Source organism: Oreochromis aureus, linkage group 19 (assembly GCF_013358895.1).
Source record: "Oreochromis aureus strain Israel breed Guangdong linkage group 19, ZZ_aureus, whole genome shotgun sequence".
Taxonomy (NCBI): Eukaryota; Metazoa; Chordata; class Actinopteri; order Cichliformes; family Cichlidae; genus Oreochromis; species Oreochromis aureus.
Genome location: NC_052960.1, coordinates 15,357,976 through 15,381,020, shown reverse-complemented (window position 1 = coordinate 15,381,020; position 23,045 = coordinate 15,357,976). Strand labels below are relative to the sequence as shown.

General features: G+C 38.1%; 2 protein-coding genes across 8 annotated transcripts; both read left to right on the top strand.

Moving 5' to 3' along the window:
• The first annotated feature begins 344 nt into the window (after nt 1–344).
• LOC116328229 (B2 bradykinin receptor-like) lies at nt 345–4,179 on the top strand. 2 transcript variants are annotated; one of them, XM_039603079.1, is made up of 3 exons: nt 345–449; nt 1,666–1,944; nt 2,041–4,179. In XM_039603079.1, exons 2-3 carry the CDS (start codon nt 1,694–1,696, stop codon nt 2,699–2,701), a joined length of 912 nt encoding a protein of 303 aa, XP_039459013.1. In that variant the 5' UTR covers nt 345–449; nt 1,666–1,693; the 3' UTR covers nt 2,702–4,179. The 2 variants fall into 2 exon arrangements, with proteins under 2 accessions (XP_039459013.1, XP_031605816.1); XM_031749956.2 differs by having other exon boundaries at nt 1,666–4,179.
• Nucleotides 4,180–5,783: 1,604 nt separating this feature from the next.
• LOC116328230 (B2 bradykinin receptor-like) lies at nt 5,784–10,673 on the top strand. Of its 6 annotated transcripts, none has more exons than XM_039602984.1 (3): nt 7,011–7,093; nt 7,942–8,003; nt 8,426–10,673. In XM_039602984.1, exon 3 carries the CDS (start codon nt 8,454–8,456, stop codon nt 9,441–9,443), a length of 990 nt encoding a protein of 329 aa, XP_039458918.1. In that variant the 5' UTR covers nt 7,011–7,093; nt 7,942–8,003; nt 8,426–8,453; the 3' UTR covers nt 9,444–10,673. The 6 variants fall into 6 exon arrangements, with proteins under 6 accessions (XP_039458916.1, XP_031605817.1, XP_039458917.1 ...); XM_039602985.1 differs by lacking the exon at nt 7,011–7,093 and adding an exon at nt 7,139–7,453; XM_039602982.1 differs by lacking the exons at nt 7,011–7,093; nt 7,942–8,003 and adding an exon at nt 5,784–5,864.
• The last annotated feature ends 12,372 nt before the right edge of the window (nt 10,674–23,045 follow it).

Genomic DNA, 23,045 nt, shown 5'->3' with positions numbered 1-23,045 from the left:
GAGAGAGAGAGACAGAGAGAGAGAGAGTTAACAAACATTAACATATTTCTAGTCCCAGGCGATGCTTGTAAATGCACGAGACAACATTTAGTAAGTTGTCAGAAGCACATGACGTAATGCTATGATGTCTACAGACATACAACTGAATTTAAAAAGTACACACACACACATAGTTAAGTAAATTTAGTGCAATGATACAAACAATGCTACCGAACGAGGAAAAGTAGAGGATTGGCTGAGCGAAGAGAGGAGGGGGTGGCAAAACATTGAGTCATCTCATACCCTCAAAGATATCTGACATCACTTTGATGTCAGTTTATTTTCTCCTTCAAGTAAGTAAGTAGGGAAGAATCAGAAAACAACTGCAACTGGAGTTACTGGGAGAGTATAGCTGGCTAGATTGATGTGTTCTTTTTTCCATCTAGAGAACAGACTCTTTTCCCTAAAAGGTATGCATGAGCCTTATTTGGCTTGGTTTTTACTTGTCAATGTTTTTCTCTGTGGTATAAATATTTATCAACAGCAGAGATTTAGAAACGTGATGTCTGACAGCCATGTCACGATCTAGACTGGAGATGATTAACTGGAATTGTCTCTGCATGTTTAGTGTTAGATAGTGGTTATATTTAGCTAAATGCATTAAGAAGTGAAACAAACTCCAAACACATGTAAAAAGCAGGGTTTGTATTTTGTCATGTTTTTGTTTTAATCTGTATGCGTTTAGAATTATTTTAGGAAGAATGTGGCTGCAACTGATGCAGAAAATGAGGTTGCTATAAATATCACTGACTCACTTTCTCTTAAATGCTAAGAGAAAGCAAAGTACATGTAAAAGTTCTGCAGGGATATGTCCGTTGGGTCAGTCCTGGTTAACAATAATCGGTTATTAGAAACGTAGATGCGTTTCTATTGTACGGTTGGAACTTTAAGTAACTGATAATGGAAAGGGCTCTGCAGGTATAATAGAAATGTATTCTCTTTTTTTTTCATTACATGTTTATATGCAAAGAAAAAGACACATAAATAACTACTTAATAGCGGTAGACCGGTATTATCAGTTGGAATAATGGCTATAAATAATATAATAGCTGCTTATTTTTCTTAATAGAAAAATTACATTATTACAGATGTCATCAGAGTTGGGTATCAGGGTATTCCAGTTAATATTATGTTTTATCAGTGATGATAAATCCAGTGCCATGTACTCATGTGACTCAGATAATCATCCTATATAAACCACCTCAAAGATTAGAGTCTGGATTCTTAACCTTTTTCATTCTCTGGGGAAGAAGGAAAAATGATGGAGAAAGCAAATATCTCGTTGCCACGGTTGTGGCATGGTTCGATGATAGAAAAATAAAATTCAAGTAACACGCAAAAATGCTTTTTATTCAAAACAATTATTATTCTCTTAATTTTGCATATACATATTGGGTTAATTGGTGATTTTAAATAAGTGTGAATTAATGGTCTCTCTCAGCCACAGTTTTTGTGTTCAGTTAAATTCTTTGCAAAATAAATGAAAATGTAGCGACATTTTGCATCATTGTTACTCATAATTATGTATATCTCTGTACTCCGTGCCGTCAAAATAATGTTCTCGCAATAATGTTCTGTTTTTAGAATAATATTTTATTTCTGGTGCTGTCCTCTGTTTCTCTGCAGCATCCGTTCCAACTCTTACTCTGTCAAGATGTCTGGAAACCAAAGCAACACAAGTGAAAACCATTGTGATTTTGACAATAGTTTGATCATCACTCTGGTTCCACCCTACATCCTGGTCATCAGCGTGCTTGGAATCATCTTTAATGTGTATGTGCTGATGGTTTTCTGTCTCCACAAGAAGGCCTGCAATGTGGCTGAGATATACCTGAGCAACCTGGCTGGAGCTGATCTTGTTCTGGTGTGCTGTTTGCCCTTCTGGGCTGAAAATGTAAGAAAGAGGTACGACTGGCCTTTCAGTGAAAGCCTGTGTAAAGTGTCATCAGCTGTTATCTACATGAATGCCTTCTGCAGTATTTACTTCCTTGTTCTGGTTAGCATAGATCGTTATGTGGCCCTGGTGCACCCGCTTTCCCATGAGAGGATACGCCGGCCGTTTTATGCCAAATTGGGATGTCTGTTTGTGTGGGGTCTTGGCTTGGTCTTTGCTCTCCCCATATTCATCTACAGGAAGTTAGAATTCAAGTCTCAGTCAAATCTTACTGGATGTGAACTTGACTTCAATGAACATCAATATGTGGCATATGAGGTGATAACCATAATTTTCAGCTTCATCATCCCTATTATCATTATTTCCTTCTGCACTGTCAGAATTTTTCAGTCACTGAGTAACAGGCTAATGGAGGGTTTAAACACTAAGAAAATGGAGCAGAAGGCCACCACTCTTATCCTGGCAGTTCTCCTGGCATTCCTGATTTGCTGGGTGCCATTCCACGTGACAAAGATACTAGATGTGCTCCGATACACTCGCATTCTGAAATGTAACATCACACAGACCATCGTCCAACAGGTCTCTGTGTACTTTGCCTTCTTCAACAGTGTCCTTAACCCCATTCTCTACGTCATTGCTGGAAAAAACTTCAGAAGAAGAGCAAAGGAACTCTCCAAGCAGTGGAACAATAAGACAACAGAAACATTCAGCCTCATGTCAACTCGCATGACGACTCTGAGGCTGACAAAGTCTCAAGCTGCTCTGTGATCTTTTGAGTTTTGATGTGTGCTTCGATTATTTTAAATTAACTGGGTGATTATTGACCCAAGCATGAGAAAGAAAAATATTTAGGCAATCTGAATATATGGGGTTTATTTAACATTGTTTATTACACCGTTTCTCCAGAAAGTAGTAGTAAGGTTTGAGTGCCTAGAGGGGTCCTGCTATTTTTTTTTCCCTAATTCTATGCACATACAATACCAGGAATTTGGTGGATATCCATATTAAAGAAGCATATTTGAAAGTAACACACAGTCTCTGGAGCATTTAGAGTCTTGGCTCTGCATAATGTCAGTGAGAGTGATATCCTTGATATTATCATCTCAGGTATACAGCTCTGGCTGTGAACACAACAGTCCCAACCACCGACTATTTAAGTCATGCTCAGAATAAAGTTGGCTTAGAGAGAAGAAGCTGCAACAGCAAGAATGAACTAAGAGGTGTTACTAAAAGCCAAGATTAATAAGGATTAACTAGGACTGTTAATCAGGCAAAGTTAGAAAGAAATTGAAAACATTATCTTTTATTCTTTTGGGCAGTGTTCCCCGTTTCTGGAGAATGTGATGAAGAAGTGACTAATGGAAGATACATGTACTGTTCAGTGCCCTGAACACACACACACACACACACACACACACACACACACACACACACACACACACACACACACACACAAATATAATCCACATCTTTTGTTTTACATCAAAAGTTCAAACAACAAGGGTGGGGTTGCTTTCAAAGCCAATGATCCAGCTTTCTCTTAACATCATTTGAGACATGAATCTGAATCTGCCATTCTACTGCTTGAATTTTTTTTAAATTCAGTTATATTTTGCTTTCAGATCTAATGCAATAATAACACTGCTACATAATTGAATAGCATTACCACATTTATTCTATATTACATAAGTAATGGACACAAGCTAATATAATGGAACAACTATACAAAGGAGATGAAAGAAGGTTAACAGCGTTAATAGCATTAACACAAGATTTTAATGGTTAGATGTTCCACACTGTACATGTGAGTGCTCAAATGTCTCTGTTCTGCAACATTATGCGGTTTTACTGCTACTGACTTCGAATACTTTAGTGATGAACTGTAAACCACCAAACCTGTTGTGCTGCGCAGTATTTCTTACTGTTGTATATTACATTGTAAAGTATTCCTTTCCTACTCCTGTGACTCCAAAAAGACATTTTAACCTACCAATACTGAAGAACTACCTGCACACTTTATTAGTTTTTGCATGTATGTATCAGTATATGAAAAACAGCGAATTGTATGCCTCGTACACAAACTTCGCTTTTACTGACAGCTTCTGTGTATGTATTGTGAAACATTTATACAGTGAACTTGCAATATATCACCTTGCCAGATCAGTGTAAATACAAAAACTCAATAATCCTCATTTATTGGCATCTTCTGTAATCCGCTGTGATAAATAAACACCATCTACACACCAGGGAACTTTATGTTCTAAATCAAAAATAATGTTTTAAATTAAATGCACATCCTATTTTAAGTTACACTTCATGAGTTATTAGATATTTTATACTTTGGATTAGTTGGTGATTTCAATTTGGCAGTTGAATGTGGGTGTTAATGTAAATCTGTGTTGGCCCAGTCCAGTGTTGATTCCCCGTATGACAGCTGGGATAGACTCCAGTCCTCATACGTCCCAGAACTAGATGAATGGTTAAAAGAATAGATGTGGATGGTTATGGTTCTCAGCACCTCCAATAAGCCTTTATTTGGTAAGCTGTGATTAAACTACAAAGGACTAACGAACTCCAGGCGTACCTGTCCACTCAGTGGCAGGCTTTGAACTGCCAACAGGCAGCTGTTACAATGTAAACAGCAGGCAGATCTCTACACTAGTTTTGTGGTTAGTGGGCTGTCAGTATCGGATTTATCTCATGGACATATTGGCACATCCAAGTAAACCTAACAGAATACACTGAACCACACTGGCACTATTGAAATGACATGATATAAATATTAATTTTCTTAAAAGTTCTGTCCATGTAGATGTTACTTTGTTGGGGATTAAACATGAACATAAAATAATGGTTTAATTTGAGAGAAAATTGCATGTGTCAAAGTGGAGTATTTTCTGTTTGTTTAGCATAAATGTCTTCATATAGATATGATACAGAATAAAGGAAGCGATTTAGGGTTGAGCTCTAATATTCTATTAATCTATTAATCTCTATTAATGTAATACTATTTTCCTTTAAAATAGATGGGCTCAAATCATCACCAATCAACCACTCTGTGTAGTAAACTCCAAATAGCTGGCTGCTGGACTAGAGGGCAATCTCCACTCCCACATGGGTGTGGCCCATATCTCACACAAAAACACAAAAGTATGCAATAATTGAAATGGAAAAAAATGCCAACCCAATGTTTAGTAAGAGATTCTCTCAATTATTCCACCAACTGATAACAATAGTATTTGCATTCTCAGCTTAATTGAGCAGTTCAAATGCCTTTTCAGATGTTATGTTCACAGAAGGCCCGACTCTATAAAAGTCCATAAAACAATACCTGAACCAACACCATAAAAAAGAACCATGCAAAGAGAAAGTGCTACTTGAAGTGTAAAAAACAAAGGCGGCATTGACTGAAAAGCAGAAGAGCTGGCAAAAGAGTGAATCATCTTATATAGTCTTTGTCAGACATTAGTTTCAATTCAGTTTACTTTCTCTTTTAAGTAAGAAAAACAGAGACAGCTATTTAGTAGAAACTCGTTTGGCCTTTTTTTTTCCATCTGGAGAACAGATTCTTTTGGCTGCAAGGTAAGCTTAACTTTGGTTGTTTTTTTAATCCTTCAATCCTTCCTTTCTCCTCTATAGTAATATTTGCAAAGTGGCTTAACAAGTCAACAGTAAAAGGATTTTCAGCTTGTTGCCATTACTTTTTAATAATTCAACACATAAAACTTTAAAAATACCCTTCAGTTAACTTACCAGCTGTGCAAGTTAGGTAACCTGATATTAGTGGGTGTAACACAACAGCATCTAGGGTGGAACTGTCTCAACATGTAAGTTTGTGTTTTGATAATGTTTAACACCATAGAGCTGGAACTTTTATGGGATTACGAACACACGTGAAATTGTTCTACGAAGAAACTGGCTCTTGCTGAAGGTGAGGATATACAAAAAGTGTGGGTGCCATATAATATTAGTGACTAAATGAATTTAATTGCTAAATAGTAATACGCACAAAATATTATGCATTCATTAGACTGAGTGGGCAAAATGCAGGCAAACATGTAACCGCGTCTTTTCACCCATTTCATTATTTGGGTAAGAAAAAAGAATGCAGTTCAATTTTATTTATATGGAACTTTACAAGGTGTTTTGTGTTACAAAGTAAAGACTGTACAAGGTTAAAGCGTCATGACCTGGTAACTAATGTAACCCAAATGCAAACTGTAGAGAGACAGAGCTAAAAAAAACAAAACAAAAGCTGAGGTGTGTATTTAAACTGTTAAGTCCACAACAAAAAGTAACCAGAGTTCACAGAAGGTCCTGGAGAAAATCCGGGAAGTGCAAAGATGAGGATACACTTAAAACAATTTTTTTTCATTTACTTAGAAAAAGTTGTGTTAAGTGGTTTCATACAACTCCTAAGAAACTGACTTAGTTACCTGCCAAAAAAAAAAAAAAAAAAAAAATAAGAAATCTCACTATAATTAGTTTTAACGAATCCTCTTTAGTTGAATTTACTGAACAAATAATTTGTTGTATGCGTTTTAGTTTGTTTTTCGGTTGTTTTTTTTTCCGTTTAAATTACTCTGTTTTAGCAGGTTACTTCAGGAAAACTGAACTCTAAGCCAGGAGGTAAAAGCTGAACGAATGACACAGGGAAATACCTACCAAAATAAAACAGGAAGTAAGTAACAACAACTGGAACAACAAGACGAACGAGCTCAGAGGGACTTAATGGGGGAAGTAATAAACTCTATAAATACAAAGAATTAGCAAAATATAGAAAAAAAATATAGAACTGAAGGCAAAGAATATTCATAGATGGATCAAAATCCAGCCTAAGTAAAAACCAAAAAAGTGAAGCTAAGCTTCAGGAAAATAATGAGAATATAATAAGCACAAGTTGTACAATAAATGTGCATAAAAGCCCTCATTTGAGGGTTTTTTTTTTTAAATTTATTTATGTTTTAAATGATTGGTATCTATTGAAGTCACTATTACATACTGAATCAGAATCAGGCATTAATCTAAGACACTAAGACATTTCGGTGTTAGGACCGGTGTAGGATGGTTTGTCTGAGGAAAGACGAGAAACGCTTTTAGCGCTGAAGCGCTGCAGTCGGGATTTAATGAGGAGATGCGGTGCCAGTTTTACGATTGAAGGTGTGGGCACAGCAGGTATTTTGGTGGCTTATCTTATTGGTGAAGTATTTGTAGGAGTTTCTCTTTTACGGGTTAAAAAAAAAAAAACTTTGGGAGGAGAATATTTAAAAGAAGCATGCAATCCTGATTTGTTAGATTTCCTGGACGCAGTTTAACGCTAAATGTAACGTTGAAAAAAACACATCTTAATGTTGATTATGGAGCTGAAGTGTTCGTTTATTCGGAATAAAATGAGGAAATATTATCAGCGTGCGTAACTGTGACGGATGGATCCCTTTAAGCTGTGAGCGCAGTGACAAAACCTTTGCTCTGTGCTGTAACTCGAGATCTCCACGGAATCCTAACCTTGCGTTTTTAGAGGTGGGCGCTTCCTGCTCTTAAGTAGCAATACTAGAATTTTATTAAAAAGATTTTTACGTAGTTTTTTTTTTTTCTGGCTATCAGAGACAAGCATATCATATTTTAAAACTGTAGCTGTTGATGTCATTATGTTAGCGCGTCGGGTTACTGTCTGAATAATATGGGTAATTTAGGCTATAATAGGTTTCTGCAGCATCGCAGCTCGTAGAATAAGCAGTGGAATAATATGGACTACAATATACTACAATAATATGCTCATGTTCAGATGATGGAGTTGTTTGGAATAAACTCGCTGCTGGATAAATCTAAGCTGCACCTGAGTGTCAGTCCTCAGAATCTCACACTGTCTCACAAGTTTCTAAGAAGAGTTCATCCTTAGACAAAACCATATTTCTTCTTCTTCTTGCTCTCATTTACCTTAACTGCTAGACTGTTTTCATAGAGAAACAGGTTTAAAACCTGCACTTACACTGTAATATTTGTTTCAGGACTTCATTGACACCTGCACTTTCACTTATTGGGCGTGCTCATTTTTGAGTCTCTGCTCTTGGTAGGTAATTACTGAAATTAACTGACAAGATCTTTGTATATAAATTAAGGCACTGTTATGGGAGATCACCCCAACAACCTTTCACTCCCATGGGTACATTTTTACAACTGTACCATCATCATGCCACTTTCCCCTGTGGATTTTAGTCTTAAAGTCGACACTGTTCCTTTTTAGTAAACCCCCACAGTAGCTTTTTAATGCCAAAAGACGATTTTATACCGGTGTAGATTAAATCTGCCCCTAAATATAGCTATGACACCTTTCAACACTCACTTTGTCCTTATTAACTTCACTGCATTGAATACTTTAAGCTAAGTGTGGATATTTTCTTTCCTCTTTTGGAAAAAAGGAAAAGAAAAATAAATGTGAAAGTTAGCCTACAATAATGTTTTATCTGTACTCTGTTCTCTATTTCTCTGCAGTATCCCTGTCAACCTCATCCCTGTAAAGATGTCTGGAAACCTAAACAATACAAATTGGACTAATCTTGAGCCAAATAGATTGATCTTCACTCTGGGTTCATCCTACATCCTGGCCATCAGTGTGCTTGGAATCATCTTTAATGCGTTTGTGCTGATGGTTTTCTGCTTCCACGAGAAGGCCTGCACAATAGCTGAGATCTACTTGAGCAACTTGGCTGGAGCTGACTTTGTTCTGGTGTGCTGTTTGCCCTTCTGGGCTGACTATGTAGGAAAGGGCTTTAATTGGGCTTTCAATGAAAGCCTGTGCAAAGTGGTAACTGCCATATTAAAAATGAATGCATTCTGCAGCATCTACTTCCTTGTTCTGGTTAGCATAGATCGTTATGTGGCACTGGTGCACCCGCTTTCCCATGAGAGGATACGCCGGCCATTTTATGCCAAACTAGCATGTGCAGTTGTGTGGTTTCTTGGCTTGGTCTTTGCTCTCCCTGCATTCATCTACAGGAAATTACTTGATTTTAAATGTACCCTTGACTTTGATAAAGATCAACTTCTAGTGTACGAGTTGACTACCATAATCTTCAGCTTCATAATCCCTTTTTTCATTATTTTCCTCTGCACTCTTAAGATTATTCAAGCCCTGAGAAACAGGCCAAATGGACATGGAACAGAGCAGAAGGCCACCACTCTCATCCTGGTAGTTCTCCTGGCATTCCTGATCTGCTGGGGGCCATTTCAGCTGAGCAGGATACTAGATCTATTTGAAAGACTTCAGATTCTCAAACATGTTGGGATTTTGGGGGATCACAAAATATTAGTCTGCAAACAAATTACTGTATACTTAGCCTTCTTCAACAGTGTCCTTAACCCCATTCTCTACGTCACCATTGGGAAGAACTTCCAGAAAAAAGCAAAGGAACTCTTCATATCTAGGAAATATAAGAAAACAAGAAGATCAAGCATACGCTTCTCACGCACACGCTTCACAAGTGTTAAATCGGACATTGGCTCAAGCTAAATAACAGGAGTTATTTTGAGTTTTGATGTGTGCAGTGATTGATGATTTTATTTAATGACAATTATTTACCCAGGCATAAGAAAAAATGTGAAGCATTTATGTAATGTGAATATATGGGGTCTAATTGTCTATGAAACTGCTTCTACAAAAAGTGATATACAGACATAACATATTTATTACCTAAATGTGATATATATTTCTGTTTTCTAATGATTTTTGGTCCCATGCAATATGAATAACCTTTACACTGGTGGATGCTCATATTAAATAAGACCAAAAACATAATATAACAATACAAAATCATATGAAGGACTTGAACAAGGCCCAGTATAAGAGCAGAGAGATGGTAGTGAACTGGTTTTGAGTAAGGCAAAAGTTACACATGTTAATGCAGTTTTTCTTGCAGGTACCACATTAAGTTTTTCTTATTTTCTGTCATGTATTTATATTCTTACAGTGGTGGATGCGCATGTTAAACTTAATATTATCAGTTATCACAGATTACAGTTTATATTAAACATGATTCATATCTTGAAGTCAGAATATATGCAAGTCTTTTCTTATGTTTATCAATTTTTTCAAATTTCAGTTCAGGATTATTATGTCTATCTATCTCTCTATCTATCTCTCTATCTCTCTATCTATATATATATATATATATATATATATCTCTAAATATATATATATATGACTGCACCATCTAAATAAAGCAAGCAGCCAGGTTCTGGGGAGTTTTTCTTTTTTTTCTTTTTTGGCAAAACTCATGCAATGAGTTTGCTCTCTTCAATTGGGTCTGAGGGGCAAGTCAAAGTTGTGTGATTCCAGCTCAAACATTGAAGGATGGTGACCTTTAGAACCGAGGAAAGCCTCTGTTATCACACAGTACATACTTACACTACAGCATAATTCCTGCCCTGCTTGGCCTTGCCCTGCAGTGCTGCCAGGCAACTGCTGTTAGGTTGTGGTTTGTTGGCCTTGCTTGAATTGTTTGTGTGAATCTTTCTACCGGTGCTTTATCACTGTTTTTATTTTTCTTTATTCCTTCTCCTTTTCTGAGCCTGGAGGGAACTAAATTAAACACACTCATACAGCAAATCCTCACTACACATCACACGTCTTATTGTCTTAACCATCTTGTCTTGTTTCTGAATGTCTTGTATGTACCTGTCCTAATATGTCTTGTTCTTTTATTATTCTTGTATTGAAAATAAAGCTTTAAAAAAGTCTGAATTTTATGTGGATTCTTCCACTTTTCTTTTTTGTAGGATATCATAAAACAATCTCTGAAACAATATAAAAAGAATCAATGACATAGAGACTGTTAACAAACACTGTCATGGAAATGAAGGATAGAGGACCCAAGTGCAAGCACTTGGAAACACACTGTGGCCTTTCAAAGGCAGAGCAGAGGACCTACAACTGGCCTGGCACCTTTCAATTGGTTAAAGCATCAGCCGGTGATAGTGTTGGCATGATCCTTCTGGGGAACGAACGAGGCCAAGACAGAGACAACAAGAAAGATAAGACTCGTCTGCATCCTGGAAAGTGGCGTAAGTGAGCTTGGCTGGGGACTTGTGTCTCTGGGGACATCTCCAGAGATTTGGGAGGTCAGTTGTAAGAAGGCAAGGTGGGAAGATAATGAGGAAGGAGGCAAAGTTCCTCCTCATAGGTTGAATCTATGAGAAGTTCAGTAAAATGACCAACAATGGTCAGATCTGAATGCAAAAGCTTTGGCTTTGGTAACAAGGGACCGAAGGGACACCAATGGACCCACGGGAACAAGGCTCAGGCACGTATGCATTTCCTCAGGACCAGTAGTCACTGACCTGATGAAACTTCTGGTCCAAATAAAACACAACTACATCTCAGAACCCGTGGGATGCTTGTAAATAGACTAAGCAATATTATCAGGAAGTGAGAACTGTCTGGAGGCTCCTGCATTTTGGCATGATGTTTTAAAAACACATAGTTTTCTTTGGTGGAGCCCAGAATATTTCTAAATTGATCTCTGAGGAATAAAAAAAAAGGAGGAGGGGCTAACTACACAGAAGAAAAAGTGGTAACAGAGAAAGTATTCTTACATAAACCTTGTCTGACATCACATTAATATCAGTTTACTTTCTCCTAAGTTAAGCAAGTAAGACTAGAACAGAAGACGATAGCCAAAGCTACTAGGAGAGTATCGCTGACGGTTTTCATGTTCTAGAGGAGATACGGGGTATGCAACTGTTTAATCTGACATTTTACTTTTCTTTATTTTACACTTGTTCTCTGTAGATGTAATATTTGGTTCTTCAACAACTTAAAAGGGGTAATCACTGTTTCTCATGAACAGTGTTTTCTGTTTTGCAGCATTATCTGTACTGATGATGTGCTCAATCATTATGAAAAAGTTTATTTTGTGTGTTTTGATAACATTTAGTCCCAAGGTGCAAGAATAGTTTCTCTGGGCTTCAGCACAAGGTAACTAAAAGTGTTTTGTCCTGGTTTTCTACCACATGCATGTTTTATAATTAGAAAAACAATTTAAAAGAGAGTCTCTAAGCCAAGGGTCATCGGGAGATTTAGCTGGGTGTCATCAAAGTTAATGGGACTACAGTAACTTGAAATACATCTATGGTTTTGTATTTTATATCAGTCTGTGAAGGTTCTCAGTCATCCAGGTCATCATAGTCAAAGGAGTTTGCGAAGAAAAGCGTCTGGACTTCTTTAAGTTGCTTGAAGACGTTTCACCTCTCATCCGAGAAGCTTCTTCAGTTCTAAGGTCAAATGGCCGAGAGTCCCAGATTTAAACCCAGTGGGAGTATCCCCAAAAGAGGGACAAAGGACCCCTGGTGATCCTCTAATCACATGAGCCAAGGTGTGAAAGCGGGTGTGGGACCTAATCAGCCAGGGTTTCGGGTGAGCTCATTGTGAAACCTGGCCCCACCTTGTTATGTGAATTCCTGAGGTCAGATGGCCCAGGATGTGAGTGGGCATTAAGGCGTCTGGGGAGGGAACTCAAAACTGGATTATAGATGGCAGACAGTTGGTGTCGTAAACCACCACCTCTGTTCAAAGATGGTCGCTCACAGTGGACATAGATGGCCTCTTTCACTCCTCTTTCAAACCATCTGTCCTCTCTGTCCAAAATGTGAAAAACCATCTGTCCTCTCTGTCCAAAATGTGAAAAACCATCTGTCCTCTCTGTCCAAAATGTGAAATTTTGGACAGAGAGGACAGATGGTTTGAAAGAGGAGTGAAAGAGGCCATCTATGTCCACTGTGAGCGACCATCTTTGAACAGAGGCGGTGGTTTACGACACCAACTGTCTGCCATCTATAATCCAGTTTTGAGTTCCCTCCCCAGACGCCTTAATGCCCACTCACATCCTGGGCCATCTGACCTCAGGAATTCACATAACAAGGTGGGGCCAGGTTTCACAATGAGCTCACCCGAAACCCTGGCTGATTAGGTCCCACACCCGCTTTCACACCTTGGCTCATGTGATTAGAGGATCACCAGGGGGTCCTTTGTCCCTCTTTGGGGGGATACTCCCACTGGGTTTAAATCTGGGACTCTCGGCCATTTGACCTTAGAACTGAAGAAGCTTCTCGGATGAGAGGTGAAACGTCTTCAAGCAACTTAAAGAAATCCAGACGCTTTTCTTCGCAAACTCCTTTGACATTTTATATCAGTATTACTCAGAAATTAGCATCTCCCTGTCTATCATCATTATGGAAAAAATATTTGAAACTACTTTTCCATGTTTCTAATTGCTTTTAGAATTTTTTGGCTTTACTATCCTGTATTTCTCTGCAGTGTTCCTGACAAGTTTGGTACTCCAAAGATGTCTGGAAACCAGAACAACACAAATGCAAGCCTTTGTGATCCTGAACCAGGAAGTTGGACCTTCACTCTGGTTCCACCCTACATCCTGGTCATCAGTGTGCTTGGAATCATCTTTAATGTGTTTGTGCTGATGGTTCTTTGCCTCCACAAGAAGGCCTGCACCGTGGCTGAGATCTACTTGAGCAACCTGTCTGGAGCAGATCTTGCTCTGGTGTGCTGTTTGCCCTTCTGGGCTGACTATGTAGCAAAGGGCTATTACTGGGCTTTCAGTGAAAGCCTGTGCAAAGTGGTAACTGCCATAATAAAAATGAATGCATTCTGCAGCATTTACTTCCTTGTTCTGGTGAGCATAGATCGTTATGTGGCACTGGTGCACCCATTGTCCCATCATAGAATGTGTAGGCCATTTTATGCCAAACTAGAATGTCTGTTTATGTGGGGTCTTGGCTTGGTCTTTGCTCTCCCTGCATTCATTTACAGGAAGTTACTTCATCATAGTCAATGCATTCTTGACTTCAATAACGATCAACATCTAGTGTATGAGGTAATGACTGCAGTCTTCAGTTTCATAATTCCTGTTTCCATTATTTCCTTCTGCACACTAAAGATTATTCAAGCACTGAGAAATAGGCTGGAGGGTTTAAACACTCAGAGAACGGAGCAGAAGGCCACCACACTCATCCTGGCAGTTCTTCTGGCATTCCTGATCTGCTGGGGGCCATTCCACCTGAGCAGGATACTAGATCTGCTTGAAAGACTTGGGATTCTGAGGTGTCACATCGTACTGATCATCTACAAACACATTTCTTTATACTTAGCCTTCTTCAACAGTATCCTTAACCCTATTCTGTATGTTGTCATTGGGAAAAACTTTCAGAAAAGAGCAAAGGAACTCTTCAAACAGTGGAAATGTAAGAGAACATGTTCATCTCAAGAAACACACACATAATAAGTCCCAAATCTAAGAATGGCTCAAGCATATTACACATGTTAAAGAATTTTCCTATCTTGAGGTCTGAACCAGTAGGGTCTAGAAGATGAAAGATCAGGCTTCCGACTGTCTGATGCCAATGAAAGCAATATCTTTGATGTGATTTTCTCAAGTACAAAAGTCTGGCTTCAGCACAACATCCTCAAATCTTCTTTTTGAGTGGGAGCCAAACAGCTGAAAGTTTGCCTAGAGGGAGGATGGCCTTAGAGAGAAGAAGCCACAACAGCGAATGTCATACATAGGCTCTGGTTTGGTAAATGGACTAGTTCTTATACAGTATTGCTCATCATAAGTACTCAAAAGGCTTAAATGTTGAAATGAGGTGCTGCACCAACGCTCATTATAAGATTTAGAAGCATTATCTTGGACATGCAATTACAATGAGCTGTGGCCACCACATTCATGGTTGATTTAATCTGTAATTAAATTGATTTTTCTCTGTATTATCATCTTTACCTTACAACACAAAGCGCCTTAAGGCAACTGCTATTGTGATTTCGTGCTGTCTAAATAAAAGTGAATTAAATTGAAATTTAGTTGCAAGTGTGTTTCATACATGGAAAACCTTTATGGAGAAGAAGCATCTAGAAAGAGGGTGTGGAGATACATTGAAAAGAAGTGACAAAATTAGTGAAGAAAACTAAGCTGGATTTTATTTTTTCCCAAATTTGACAGTGATGCCACAGAACCATAATTTTTCAGATCCTGGTTATATAACAATGTCATCTGGGGATGGTGATGATTGAGCCCATACTGTCATAAGAAATGACCAGTTATAAACCATAAAAAGTATAAATAGCTGTCAGGCTGAATTAATAATAATAATAATGTGCTCTAAAATGGCCTGTTAAAACCTTTTTTTGCATAATCATAGTAACATCACCCAAATATGTAGTTAGGGTTACTGTAGTTGTGTTGGGCGCACACACACACACACACACACACACACACACACACACACACACACACACACACACACACACACACACACACACACACACACATATATTTCCAGTACCTGGGAAAGCCAGCATCCATTCGATGACCTACTTTAAACTTAGGTCATCGCCTAAATGATACCAATAAGCAGTGAGCCAAGGATTGATCCTTGGGGAAATTTCTATTCCTCAAAAGATGTTTATTTTCTTGGTTGACTCTAACCCACTACTCTCTCCTCTTAAACTATGTTTAGAATTTAGAAACGAGTATCCCATGGCTTAAACTGTCAAATACCTTTTTCAGATCAAAGGCCACTGTCAACAAAATGATGATTAAGTCATTCCTGCCATGACCTTCTCAGGCTTCTTTGACATGACATTAAAGGAAATATGGAAACACAGCAATAATTACATATCAAATCCTGCTGTGCTGCTTTGAAAACTGGAATAATTTATGTAATTTTCAAGCAATAAATATAATATAAATATTATAGAAATGATCATAACACATTACAGTAACAGTTTACATCAGGCAGCACAGTGGCACGGCGGTTAGCACTGTTGCTTCACAGAAAGAAGGTCCTGAGTTTAATTCCAGTACAAGACCAGGGTCTTTCTGTGTGGAGTTTGCATGTTTGCCCTGTTTTGTCGTGGGTTCTCTCTGGGTATTCTGGCTTTCTCCCACAGTCCAAAGACATGCTGTTAGTGGGGTTAGGTTAACTGGTAACTCTAAATTGCCCGTGGGTGTGAAGTTGAGTGCGAATGGTTGTCTATCTCTATGTGTTAGCCCTGCGACAAACTGTCCAGGGTGTACCCTGCTTCTCGCCCTAAGACAACTGGGATAGGCTCCAGCCCCCTGCAACCCTGAAAAGGGTAAGCGAAAGAGAATGGATGGATTTAATATTTTATGTTTATTTGTCACCGTTCTGGGTCATTTTGACAAAGCATTTTCAGTTTCTTATATTTTCTTTATTATGGTTTGTATTCTGATTCTCTTGTTATGCTTTGTTGATTAATATTTTAATTCTATGTTTCAGTTAATTCTGGTTTAGAGTTTTGTTCTTAGACTTTGTGTCTTGTGCCCTCGTGTTTAGTGGAGGTTTAGTTCAGTATCAAGTCTGTGTCTTTGTGAATTGTTTCTTCTTTCCTATTTTACTTTGTAAGGTCCATGTCTTATGTCAGTGTATTCAGTTTTGCCCCCGTCTCGTCAGGCTCATCAGGTCCAGCTGTGTCCCCCCCCCCCGTATATAATCTCCCTGTTTTCTTCAGTGTGTATTTAAGTCGCGTCAACTCGTGTGCTGATCATTGGTTGGTCTGTGTATAAACCGTGTGTTGCTCCTGCTGTCAACCTTCATGTGCCTTCGCCCACCTTCCTTCATGTTCAGGTTTGCTGTTTAGTTTTCCCCAGTATAGATTATCTTTAGTTCCGTTTTGCCATTTTCACCTTGTGTTTTATTTTGCAATAAACCTCCTTCGCATCTCAGCAAGTGCCTGCTCTTGTGTCCACATTTATTCCTCCACAGGGCTCACCCTGGTTAACTGTGACAGTATTATTATTATTAGTAGTAGTAGTAGTAGTATTATCAGCAGTAGTTAGCTGTAGTAATAAAAATAGTAGTGTTGTAATTACTATTTATTGTTTTATCAATGTATCTATGTTTCTTTATCATTCACATTTCTTGACCCTGGAGGGATCTAAATTAAATGCACTCATACAGTAAATCCCCTCAAGTACGACACATCGCACATGTCCTATTGTTTTTCATCAAATAAGGCAAAGGAAGATGATATAAACATTACAGAAAATGTAAACACTTACCACATTGAGTATTTTTTCATTCTTTATCATAAATCAGCTAAATTATATTGCATTTCTCTCTTTTTCTCTCTCTCTCGCCCTTGTGGGCTCTTCCAAAGAAAAACTTGCCAAAATGTTGGATTCTTGCTTAATGTATTTACAAGCATCCTCGGCAAATAGGATGTTGTTGTTAGTTTTTGGAACGTAGGACTGACAACAGCTGTCGGTCTTATATATAGTAAAAGGATACAGACCCAAATAAAAACATTATGGAGACAGACTCTGGCCTCTCGAGTGGCTGGTGATGACAAGGCAGGGCAGAGTACCCACATCTGGATTGGCACCTTTCAGGTGGTTGAGGAGTGAGCTGGTAACAAAGGTGACAGGATCCCTCTGGGGGCTGGACAGGTGGCCAGAGACAGTGAAGACTCCTCAGTATCTTGACAGATGGCTGGTGATTGCGGAAGTGGTGGTCCTCTGGGGTGTGGGGCTGATGTCAGAGGGGACCTCTCCAGAGGTTTGGGAGGATGCTGGTGATGAAAAGGGAGGGAGGAGGCGGGATGGAATGCTACAGAAAACCAAGGAGGGGTCACAGATCATGAGGCAGCAATTGGCCTAGGTTACATCAATGCCACTGGCGACTCAGGTTGAACCAATGAGAAGAATTGGAAGATGGCCAGCAGTGGTCCTAGGTGGTTGAGGTTGGGGGAGTGGCTTGGACCCTCTGGCTCAGATGCAGATGGCTCAGGGCCCACATCAATAGGCTGGTGGAGCTGCTCAGGTCCATTTGGATACACTGAGTCTGATTGCTGGGACTGCACGAGTTTGAGTTCAGAATTTACACATGATTAACAGGCTCGTGATACTCGGGTTCAGCTGCTGTCGGTCCTACGTTCCAAAAAGTAACAACAACATCCTATGTGCTGAGGTTGCTTGTAAATACATTAAGCAAGAATCCAACATTTTGGTTTGATGACAGAAAGTTTTCTTTGGCACACAAGGGCGTGACAAATATTTACGTATTTCTGAAGACATTTCTTTAGAAAAGTAGAGGGATTAACTACACAGAGGAAGTGGTGACAGAGAGAAGATGCGTATTTTGTCAAAAATTTTGTCAAAAATTATTTTGATATCAGTTTTTTTTTTTTTAAGTTAAGCAAACAAAGGCGTTAGTAAGAGGTACAGGAAAAGTGTACCTGATGGTTTTATGTTGTCTTTTTCTAGAGACACATGTTTAATTTGGCTTGGTTTTCTTTTTTTACTTTTCTGTTTTACCTTTGTTCGGCTTCTTTTGTTTCTGTTTTTCCACATTATTTGTGACTGAATTGCTGAATTATTCTAAAAACATAAAGGGAAAATTCTTCAGTTAACCTAATAGCTTAGAAGTTTTGAAACCAGCATCTAAACTGGAGATTATCAATTAAACTATTTATGTTTTGATAAACTCGCCTGTTTTAGAACATTTATGCTAAAGCAAACATGCATATAATTTAAAAAATTCAAAAAAGTTGCATTAGAATACAAGGAGCTGTGAAAATGACGATATGCAGTGTTTGTGCTGTGAACATCAGTGACTCAAGAGACTTTTTTGGTGAATGTAATACTCAAGAAAAACTTTTATTTGACAAACAGATCTTCTGAACAGAAGATCAGGCTTTGCCTGCTGGGATTGCGTCTGCATACATTCAGCTATAAAATCACTCTGGGTGCATGCTGTCTCTGCAGATGCTTAAAGTTCTGTTAGCAGTGTAATCAGAATCAGGATACTTCCCTAATGAAATTATGTGTTTACAGTAAGACAATAGACAATAAGAACAGTAACAGACTAAACTAAATTAAATAATGCAATATATTACAAAGTTTACAAAATATATGAATTAGCTCTAATATATACAAAGAGCTCAATCATAAATATCAAAAATATGACAGAGGTGAAATATATATGACTGACATTTTACTCCAAACTTTGTTATTTTCACTGTAGGATGTGCAAAAGGGTGTAACTATTGCATTGTGTACTGTGCATTAGATGGAGGAGTTGTACAGGCAGGAATGATTTCCTGTGTTGTTCAGTGGTGCATTTAGGTCATCTCAATCTCTGTGTACGTGCTCCTGTGACTGGCCAGAAGGTCATTGAGTGGGTGGGTGGGTGGTATTGTGCGCTATTGTCCTTATCTTGGACACATCTCCGACACAACCTTAATGGGTGATTGAAACTGGGGTCACAGTTTTCCACAGGTTCCCACAACAATGCGACTGTTTCTGTCTCGGTGCAGTGTCTACTTTACCGTCGAGCTCTTGTCTATTTGTGTGATAAAAATAAAAGTGATACACGTATCTCCACTCCTCAACTGAATCCACCATTTTCCTCTTCACACACAAAAACTGAAATCATCTGTAGCACAAGTGCGCAGGTAGAAAAAAAATCATGTTTGGCACGCAGATAACTGAAGAACCTCTATAACATGAGTAAAGGCATAATTATAACAGGAATGAATTTTATAGAGTAACGCATTACAGTATGACATTCCTGAAAAATGTAATATGACTAGAGTAATGCATTGTATCCAGCACAAGCAGTTGGGCAGTGAGCAAAAAAGGAGCCCATAGAGGCACAAGGACAATACAGACTTATGGGAAAAAGTAGGCAAAAGTTAATGACATACAGTTTGGCATTAAAGCCCATGGCGAGTGAAAAGACTGAAAAAGAGTGAATTCTCAAGGATATTATGTATGCTGGTGTAGGGAAGCTGCAAAAGGTTTTAGGTCTTGTGATTTCAATAGCAAGAATACAAATATGTAGTTGGAAAGACACCATAATTGTTCCCTTTTACTGCGCTGGGCACTCTACTACTGTAAGTTTCTAGAGAATCTCATGTAGAAGTAATCTATGACTCATACTGACTCATAATTGATTTCTGACAAATGGTTTCAGATTTAATCAAACAATAACAGTGCTACTGATTATTATTTACAGAATATCAATCAATCAAACAACCTTTATTTATATTAAACAGTTGATAAAATTTTGCAGTCAAAGTGCTTTGCAGATAACAACATATACCAAAAAAAAATCCCAGCGTAGTCTGTGTGTGTCCGTCTGTCCCTCCCTTCCCCTCTCTCTCCTCTCGCCTTCAGGTGAAGCCTGTTCCACAGATGTGAACCGTACTAACAGAAGTCAATGCTATATCTCCTGTTGGCATTTCTGCTGGCTAGCATATAAAGATCAAATCATGTTGGACCCAAAACTGAACCTTGAAGGGCACCAGAATTAATCTGGTAGCTTTTGGATGATTGATCCTCCATATTGACATTAGCAAGATATGACTGGGATCATTTTTAAACTGATTCAGAAAGGCCAGTAAAGCTGTGAAGTCTATTCTAAAGAATGGAGTGGTCTACCATATCAAAGGCTGTGGTTAAATGAATAAAATTAATAAAACTGAGGGCTTGTAATGAACAATTCAAACCCTCAATTCAAACTCTATCCCCTACCATCTAGTTATATCAATATATGCTAGATCTCTAAGTGTTCGAATGTGCTTCTGCTGTGAAAATTATCATTGAGTGGACTTTATATTTTGTGGAGATGTTTTACTCATCTCAGAGGCTTCTTCAGTATCATTAGTGGTCTCATGCTAATATTGAGCATCTCATATGCATCCACAAAACAATTTGCCTACTACTCTGTTGTTCTTCTAATAACAGTTATTAATTTGATAATCATTCATGTGATTGTTAATCTTATTTCCATCTCTTATTTAGACTTAAATGTTTCATGTTATAAGTGAATGATTTTAATTGGAATGGGTATGACACAGAGTAACAATTCATATAATCATCACTAAGGTCTGAAACTTTATAAATAAACAATTCCCCTGCAGATGATGAGTTAGTTGCTTTACAGCTGCTCTTTCAAGAATTTAAGATATAGACAGCTGGGTCAAGTAATGACTTTTAAGTAATGGCTCATTTACTGCCACCTTAAATGTATTTATATTAAAGATTGAAGGATTAATTTCAGGACTTTTTTTATTCATTAAACTTTTATAAATAACAATCAATTTGTGTGAGAAAAATGGTGCCAAGTAAATCATCAAATGGAGAAAAGGACAAAGAGATAATATATATAAATATTTACATCAAATATTTTCTGTTTCGTTTACATCGGTCAACTCAGTTATGTTTATTTCTAGACCACCTCAGTGTCACTAAGGGAAGAAATAAACACAGACTGCTAACAGAGAATACCATACAGGAACCATACCAGACCATACGAGGAACAGAATACATGAATAAGCATGAAACCAGATTTATACAATAAAAAGATAAGACCAGTGGTCCAAAACCAAAGACTATGTGCAAAATACAACCACATTCCAGATCCCACAGGATGCTTGTAAATGCACTAAGCAATATTTCTGTGAATTATCATGACATTCTGACATTTTGGCTTGAAGTTTAAAAACAGACAAATTCTCTGTAAGTGTCCCAAAGGGGGTGTACTATACTGACAAACCGAATGCTGAGATCTTTGGAAGTAGATATAGCAAACAGACAGAAGACTATTCGAAGATGGGAAAGTGACATGGGGCTGACAGCCACAGAGTTGGAACAGCAGAAGAAGTGAGGACACAACGATCCCAAAGGGAACATAAATCAAGGAACAAAGCTAGAAAGAACCATAACAAAATTCTGAAGTAATGGGAAATAATATTAATTTAATATACAAAACTAAAACATAACCCCCTTCATAACCCCCAAACAAATCATGAACCAACAAACTCAAAACACTGTGTTACTGATCCAGGAACCATGACAACTGTTATCTTTTTTCTGTGGTATTAGCATTAAAACCCATGATGAATAAAAAGATATAGGTGAAGAAATGCGCAGTGAATTGTAGCAATGCCCTTAACTGCATAAGCCTAGAGCAGCATAAATAAGGGATGGTCCAGGGTCACAGGATTTAGGCCCAACTCTAAGCTTTATGAAAAGAAAGGATTTAAGTTTAATCTAAAGTTTAGAAATGGTGTCTTCAGAAATGGTCACGAGCCTTAACGTTTTGAGGAGCAAAATGCGAGAGTCAAACAGGAACTAAATTCAAATCAACATTTAATACTAAAGAGTTCATTGAAATTTAAAAAAAGTCCACTACAGTTTACAGAACAAAGCCAGTAAATCTAAATTCCAGATCTCTCAGTACACCAAGCAAGGAAAGAGGACCGCGGGCGATGCAACAAAGAACAAAGAGGAGACTCAGACAAAATATACAAAAGATAATGAGGGGAGGGGTAGCATATGGGGAACACAGCTGAAGGTGATTAGGGAGGTAAAATCTTATACAAAGCGCCAGAGACACATGACCATCAAAATAAAACAGGAAGCAACTACACAGGTTAAGGAGACTTAATATACAATGAAACACTAGGGGAGGAGGATTATATACATAAACATGGTAACATAAACGTTATGGTAACATACAAAAATACATACTGCAAATGCTTTTTTCCTCGAACAGCGCCTGTAACACGGCTACCTTTAAGTATACGTACGTATCAGTAACACACAAATTACGTTGCTTATGGTTTTTTTTACGGAACACTGCACAAACAACATTACAACGTCTCTTAACAACCGATAAAAATATATACCATATATATACTACTTATCATTTTGATTGGTCTACTGTTACCAGGCAAAATGTTTCTGGCCGCATGAAAAAAAATATGCATTAGCCGCACGTCAGTATAAGCCGCAGTGTTCACAGTGTGGGAAAAAAGTAGCCACTTATGACCCGAAAACTACGGTAAGTAAAAACAAATACTCAAAATGTAAATGGAACCTATAATGTAAAAGTAATCAGAACTAAAGACTAAAAGTGAAACAAAGATACAAAACTCACAAAGTCAAAGACTCAGGACCATCTCTCACAGTTGGATTTTTGGAGGATCTAAAGAGCAGACTCAATATACTGTATATTTGTTATTTTTACTCGTCTAGTGATCACTTGACCCAGTGGCACTGAGCAGCAACATGCAGGC